At 43.8% G+C, this 7,427-nt stretch overlaps 1 protein-coding gene across 2 annotated transcripts in view; it reads left to right on the forward strand.

The window, feature by feature from the left end:
* The window catches only part of Arhgap26 (Rho GTPase activating protein 26), a 387,278-nt gene extending 381,436 nt beyond the window's left edge, over positions 1-5,842 (forward strand). For both annotated transcript variants that reach the window (XM_028777886.1, XM_028777885.1), the window contains one exon: positions 461-5,842. In XM_028777886.1, the coding sequence (XP_028633719.1) occupies positions 461-549 (89 nt within the window). In that variant the 3' untranslated portion in view covers positions 550-5,842. The remainder of the gene's footprint in view (positions 1-460) is intronic.
* The last annotated feature ends 1,585 nt before the right edge of the window (positions 5,843-7,427 follow it).

Consider the following 7,427-nt stretch of genomic DNA (forward strand, 5'->3'; position numbering starts at 1 on the left):
GATGGATGGGTGGGTGGATGGATAGATAGATGGATGCATGGATGGATTGGTGAGTAGATGGATGGATAGGTGGGTGGATGGATGCATGGATGAATGGATGGATGGATGGATGGAGAACATCCCATCTGTTGACTTTTAACTTAAAGGAATATAAATCTGTTGCATATAGTTTAAAACCGGAAGTTCAGAAAAGTCATAAGGCCCCTGAAACTGCATGTAAAAATTTGAATGTCTGAATGTTTCCATTTTTGTTGCAGAAAAGAGTGTAGAGCAACTTTCACCAGAAGGGTTTCATCCCACAAAAGGCTAAGGACATGTCTTTCAAACCAGTCCTGGAATTGCATAATATCATAAGCAATTGTACTCATTCCCCAAACTTACCTCCTACCTCTTCCAGTGCACAGCACAGCCACCTCCTGGGCTGCCTGTGACCACATCTCTTCTCTGTCTTCCTGTGCAGTTCATCCATCTCAGGAGCCTGGCTGGTTGGAGGGGACTCTGAATGGAAAGACTGGCCTCATCCCAGAGAACTACGTGGAGTTCCTCTAACCTCGAGCCCCAGTGGAGCTGCTGAGCTTTACGTGGTTTCCATGACAACTGCTGCTTCTGGTGTTGTGGGCCACTTTTCATTGCCACTGAGAAAGCAGGGAGCCTGACTGTTGCTTCCTGCCAACATGAATGCAACTGGGAATGTGTGCCACCATTCTCCACAATCATCTCAGCTTACAGTACAGTGATGCTGCAAGAACTGCACGTCAGTCAGCAGAGAGGTCATTGGATTTTGATAACCCAGAGGAAGGCTTGCAAAGCTGTCTTCTCATGAGTGCCCTAGAGAGCCCTGAATTCATTTCAACCATCATCCAAACCCCCCAGCCTTCTGGGAAGAGGAAGCAGGATGAGAATAGTACTAAAGAAAGTGCAGCATTGCTAAGTTGGAAGAGGCAGGGCAAAGAAACTGGCACAAGGTGCAGGTTGCCTCTACTGCTGTTGCTTATAGCAGACGCTCTTTCTCACTCCTTCCTTCTCCCAGAGACACAGTGCTGCAGGCAGCTGGGCCTGTCTATAAGCGCACAGGATGAAGGGGTTGCCGCACTGTTTATATATGGTCCAATCTCTCACCATCTCTTGAGCAGCTGTTGGCCTATAATCAGCAGATTTCAGTCCAGTTCTCTCATGCAAAGAAACACACGCCCCTCACGTTCTCTGCTGCTGAAGGCTTCCATCACTGCCATCACCTAGTAACCATAGCAACCCAGCCTACTCTAAAACTAAGCCAAAAATAATACTCCTCTTTGTATGGTATGTCACCCCCTTCTCCCAGCTCTGATGGTGTTGTTGTTGTTGTTGTTTTCTTTTGGAATAGTCTTCCAACAATCTGAAGCAGAAGATTAGACCATTAGGACGGTCTATCTAGGGCAGACAGCTCCTTATAATCTTTTGTTACTGAGGTCCTATAGATTTTAGAGATGATTCTTGGGCCAAACCTGTAGTCTGATTTTAAAAGGACATCTATATCACTGCCACCCAGAAAAAAAGAGGGAATCGTTAACTAGGATAGGCCATTAAGAATCTATAGGACACCAAATGTTGAGGCCTGGAGGCTAGGCTGGGTTCCTTCGAAGAGAAGGGGTTCTGGTTAAAAGGGTCCAGGTCTTAACTGTCTTATATGGGAGACCACCTGAATGAGGATCACATGACCTCAAAAGAACACGGTCGTGGTATCTTAGCACTCGAATGCCCTTGCTAGAGGGACTCTGGACAAACTGTCACACTCTCCAGGAGTCTCTCTGATGACAATGTTGCACCAGAGAGTATCTCTGGCTCCTGGAATCCCCTTGGGGTTCTTTAATGAAGAAAAGAAAAACTTGAATTGTGTTGAATTACTGAATCTTCTGTTTTTTTTTTTTAAAGATAAGCTTGTAAATAGAATGATTTGAAGTACTATATGGTAAAGTTTTATATTTGATACCCTTTAAGCTAGTTGTTCCATACATTTAGTGTTTCAATTGCTGAACAGATGTGTTTAAAGTTTGCAAGAGAGGCTGGGTTAAAGAGTCAAGGTCATGCCCCCTCTCTGACCCAGGGAGAGAATGTTTCCTCATGGTTCCCTTTGGTGAGCCTGAAAGGTTGGTTGTCTTCAGTTGTCTTTGTCTATGTGTGATGTGAGACTTTGGAGTTCAAAAGAGCATCTTCAGGCAATGAATTTTCAAAGAACTCCCACCCAACAGTAAAGGGACACTCAGGATTTAAATAGGTGGGGAGAGGGTGACATGTTTGTTTTTGTTTGTGTGTTTGTTCTTCTCAGGTGTATTTCTTGGTACCCCAGGATGTCCAGACAAAAGGAGATGAGACAGCTACCCCTCTTTCCCACACCTCCTAGGGTGATATATACATAAATATAGCTAGTTTGTAAATGTGTCTATCAGCTCTAAAAACAAAACAAGAAAGCCAGCTGCTGTGTTTCTTGATCATTGGTGAACTTTATTCTCTTCCTGTAGACATGTTCCTGCACTTCCCTTTCACCTCCAGATTCCCGGCAGCTCCAGAGTAAAATAGAATCCCCAAGAGGGTTGCAGACGGCACTGTTGCAGTTTTTAGAGTGGCTGTAATGTTAATAGTTCATTGTCATGATTCAGAATTGAGTTTAACAGCTCAGGATTATACTGTTGCCAACCAAGAACCCAGACAGGATCAAGGGAGACTTGAACTTTCAGTCAGGTGAACACAGGATTCCAAACTGCCATTGCTGGGTGTGATGGCTCATACCTGTTCTTAGCACTTGGGAGACAAAGACAAGAGGATTGCTGAAGTCCTACACCAGCCAGGTGGGAGGTGGGAAGAGGGTTGAAAACTAAAGGAAGAAATGGAGTACACTCAGGTTCCAGACCTGTTCTTTCTGAGCTTGAGAAAAGGTTGGACAATGGGGCCCGAAGGGCATGCATCCTCAAGTAGGGTTGTTCCTTCCAAATTGAAAGAGCCCAGCACGATACTTTTAATATATCTAATGGTTTAAATTGTCACCTGCCCCATAATAAATGAAGTATGCTTACAGTCAGGGCCCAGCACGACTGCTTGGATACATATTCCTTCTCTCCTGAGCTGGCCCTGGTTTGAAGCTGCTCTCTTAGGCTGACCTCCTTCCAGTTTCCCTGAGGCCATGTGTGGCCTATGACAGATGGTTGATCTGTTTCCCTTTGTCCAGCTAGCCCTCCCTCCTCCTCCTCAGGTAAAAGAACTGGAGAGATTAATATGAACCAAGTGGGAAGGAACTTGATTAAAAGTGAAATGTGCCCTTTCTGCTCTCTGAACACCCCTCAGCTCCCCATGAATAAGAAAAATGGGGTAGATCATGAGGAATGAGTTGATATTGGAATGGAAGTTCATTGAGCAGAGTCCCAAAGATTTCCCAGGAGCTTTGAGTTTCTCATAAGGCCCTGGGATGGGTTGGCTATGGTTTGAATTTTGGAGCATCACGATGGTTGAGCCTCACTCTTTGAGATGCAGAGTTCCATAAATGAACAATGCCATGCCGTGCCATGAAATGAGAAGATAGCTTCTCTCAGATCCCTGCCCCCAAGCAAGAAAGGTGGGCTTGCTCAACACGGATGATATTCTTTTCTCTCTTTTTTTTTTCAAAATAAATGTGTGTGACTGACCCCCATTCAGTAGATGCCTCTGTCATAGTCTTTAGTATTAGAGCCAGTTTGTAGTATTTCTAAAGCCATTATGTGAACTCTTGTAGATTCTTTGTTTTTATAATGAAGCAGAGAGGAAATGAGAAGTGAGTACTTGCAACCTGGCACCAGTGGGCTAGAGCCATGCTGGCTGCTTAGGAGTTACAGACACTTACCCACAACTCCAGACATGAGTGTGCCATGCCTGGATTGTAGAGGGAAATCCTTCTCAACTGCATTTTTCTCCTTAAGACAGTAGCAATCTCACCAAAAGCTGATTCTCAGTAATAGAGCTTCCAGAAGCATCCATTATTGATGCAGTTCACTAAAGATGGCACGATCATCTGGTTTTGGCTGGCTGTATCTGCTTCCTGAGACAAGGCTGTTTACCTAGCTTCATAGCCATGGAGCTTGGGGTACACCAGTGACCATCCTGGCACCCTGCATTTGCTCTAGCACCCACTGCTCTTAGTAGACAAGGAAACCAAGCCTCTGCTTAGCTACCTGACTTTCAAAGGAATGTCCAGGGTATCTGGGAAGGGAGTTGTCTGCCACCTCCAGCAAATGTGACAGTGATCACTTATGTTGACAGCCCTGCCCCAACAGCCCTTTAATCAGCCAGGTGCCCCTCACATCCCATAATGGTGTTTGAAAAATGTCTTTTGTGCTCAAATATTTCTGCAGCCATGCTGATCTAGTGGTTGTCTGTGAACGTAGCATCAAAATGACAACATCCGAGAGCTGTGAACCTTTCACAGTCCTCCAACATGCCTGAGACAAAACTCCACCAAGCAAGCGATGATTGGCTTTCTCCCTTTTGCTGCACACAGCACTTGTCTAACTTAAAGAGCTTCCACAAGTAGACGGAGACTCCAGATGTCACTCAGAGGCAGCCCCATACTCGTGGAAGGAAAGCATAGATATAAAAACACCAGGATCAGGAAGGAAAAGGTGAGCCACACTGAGGAGCCGTGGATCTTTAAGGTGGGCTGAGATACTGTTCTTACTTGGGAGGAAAAGCTATCACAGAAAAAAAAATTCCCAACTAATAATTTTTCACAAGTTTGTAGAACATTATAATGCATGACAGAATGTTTAGAGAGAAAGAACTGAGCATAGTCCTAACCCACAGAGGGAGAGCCAAGAACTATCATGTCAAAATTCATATTAGTGTAGTCAGTGGGGAGCAGAGCATTGGTAACTCAGTGTCTGAGCAACCTGAATTAGCTTCAGCCAGACTGATGTACTCTCTGCCATCATGCACACATGTGTACACACACCCACCATTCCCATGGGCTTCTGAGAAACACCAACAAACAGCATTCTTGGGGTTCAAGATGCCGGAATCAGCTTGGTGTCTGTGAAAACATACATCTGGTGATTCTAAAACTTATGCGTGCATGTGTCCGTGTGTATGTGTTCCTGTGTAGCACAAACATGTAAAGGTGCAGCCTTGGGTATAGACACACATGAGCTGGCACCTGTAAAGCTTTAACAGCCTTGGAGGGAGCATGCCAGAGGAACTAGAGACTGTCAGTTTCCTATCAAAAGATCAAAGCTACAAACGAGTCATCATCTGAAGCCTCTGTTCGTGTTTATCCCATCAGTTATCCACAGCTGTGTTCCTTGGTGACTTATTAAAAGTCATGGTAAAAACTCAAACCCATAAATTCCCAGTAGCTAATGCTAGGCTAGTATTCAAAAGCACTCTAAAAGACATTTAGTCCATATTTTGAGAAAGAAACTATTTGCATGTTTAATTCATCTTTTAGGCTACCATTGAGTATACTGTAAAGTGCTGTGTGGTATCAAGTCAGTAAATTACTTATAAATGGCACTTTAATGTTTTCTTTTGAGAAATCATAAAAACACTGTTGTAAATTTCAGTATTGAATATTGACTGGTACATAGAATCAAATTCTGTAATTAAAAAGTAACCTGCAGCTAGGATAGAATATTTTTCTTGTTATTAGAGGAAAAAAATGTTTTGCCATGTCAAGGCTTTTAAAAAATGTGTTTCTGTGCCATTGTGCATATCTATAAAGAAAATACAATTTCTTGTCAGGCACCTCTGAAACCTGGCTTTTTAAATGTTTGGTTCCTGTCTGTGGCAATCCCTATAAAGTGAGTGGAAGTATGATTTTGAATTAAATGACTTTTCCATTTGATAGTGTGTTTGTTTCTTGGGTTTCTGGTTAGTTTTGACTCAACATATTTTAATTTATACACTGATCAAATGTCACACGTCTAGGCCCTTACAGTTACGGTTGTCAACTATGGGTTTTTTTTTTTCTTCAATGAACTGGGAGTGGCTCTGTGTTCCACTCACCAAGAAGTCAAAAGCTAGTATACTTGAATGGGCTACTCAGGCCTATCACAGTTAAACCCCAAACAGTTATGTCCCACAGAATACTAATGATTTTTTATCTCCAAGAACACATAATAGGCTTGAGTCCTCCAAAATTCAACTTTCTAATCAGTTAACCCTTTTCTAGAACTCGATGCAGAACACAGCAGACTGACTGTACCACTGAGTGTTCTCCCTTCTCAAACCGTACAGGAATGTCCTGAGTTGTGGCTTGGGACCCAGGTTTACAGTGAGCCTCTAGTTTTGCCTCATGTTCCAGTGACTCATGGATGCCTCTGCAGGAAGGTGATCCAGAGAGAGTGAGAAGAAAGAGACAGGGGTGCTCCTTTGGAGCCCGGATTTAAGGAGGAGGTTTTTTGAATGTGTAGGTCACAGGTGAGCAGTCTGTATTATCCTTCTTTGCAAAGCTCGGCTTTGGTGGAGCTCTGGGAACATCACAAATGTCCCACACCTGTGGTCCTCACTGAACCTGCAGGGACTCTAGAAACAGCTCTCTTGAAGACTATACATGTGACATGTTTGGTTCTGAGGTGAGGCTTTCTGAGTTCAAAGGCAACTTGGAGGGTTTGGTTTATTTTGTGTACATACCCCCATCACAGTGGCGTTGAGGGAAGCCAGGGCAGGAACTAGGTCAAACAGGTGCAGAAGTAGAGACCATGGAGGAATGCTACTATCTCTCTTTGGCTTTCTTAGCTGCGAATACAGTTCAGCCCTAGCTGCCTAGGGATGATACCACCCATAGTGGGCTACCCTCCTACATTAGTTAGAAATTAAGAAAATGGCTCATAGACTTGCCCACAGGTAGGTGTGACAAAGGCAATGCCTCTACTGAACTTCCTTCCTCCTGGGTGACTCTTTTGTATCAAGTTGACAAGAACAAACCAGCCAAAGCCCACATGTGTCTGGATGCTATAGCCAAGAGAATGAACTATGTGAGTCTATTCCTGTCTTATCTGGCCTTGTCCTTTCCCACAGCTTCCTAGTCACTCTTACTTTTGTGTCTTCAAAAGGTGAAAGGTTTTCATTTTAATTTACTTTTAGCAGCTATCTGGAGCCGATCTTGAATAGTGCTGCCCAGTGCTTTGCTGATGTGCTCATGATGGTTCTGGCAGCATGATTGGTTGGTAGGTTGGTTGGTTGGAAGAGCACTGTGGGTAGAAATGGACTTGATTGACAACTGAAATTGGCTGGCTGATACTGGGAGTGAAAAAATATTTTCTCAGTTCCAAAACAAGCACTGGCTCCTGAGAATTATGCCATGTCTTTCTTCTTTCCTCAGGTCTTCCTAGGACTTCACTCAAACACCATACACCTCTCAATGCTTTTAAGAACACTAAGTTAAGCTGCAACTAATTAAGGATATTGAGCTAGCCATTGTTGGCTGA

Source organism: Grammomys surdaster, unplaced genomic scaffold, assembly GCF_004785775.1.
Source record: "Grammomys surdaster isolate TR1022 unplaced genomic scaffold, NIH_TR_1.0 317, whole genome shotgun sequence".
NCBI lineage: Eukaryota > Metazoa > Chordata > Mammalia > Rodentia > Muridae > Grammomys > Grammomys surdaster.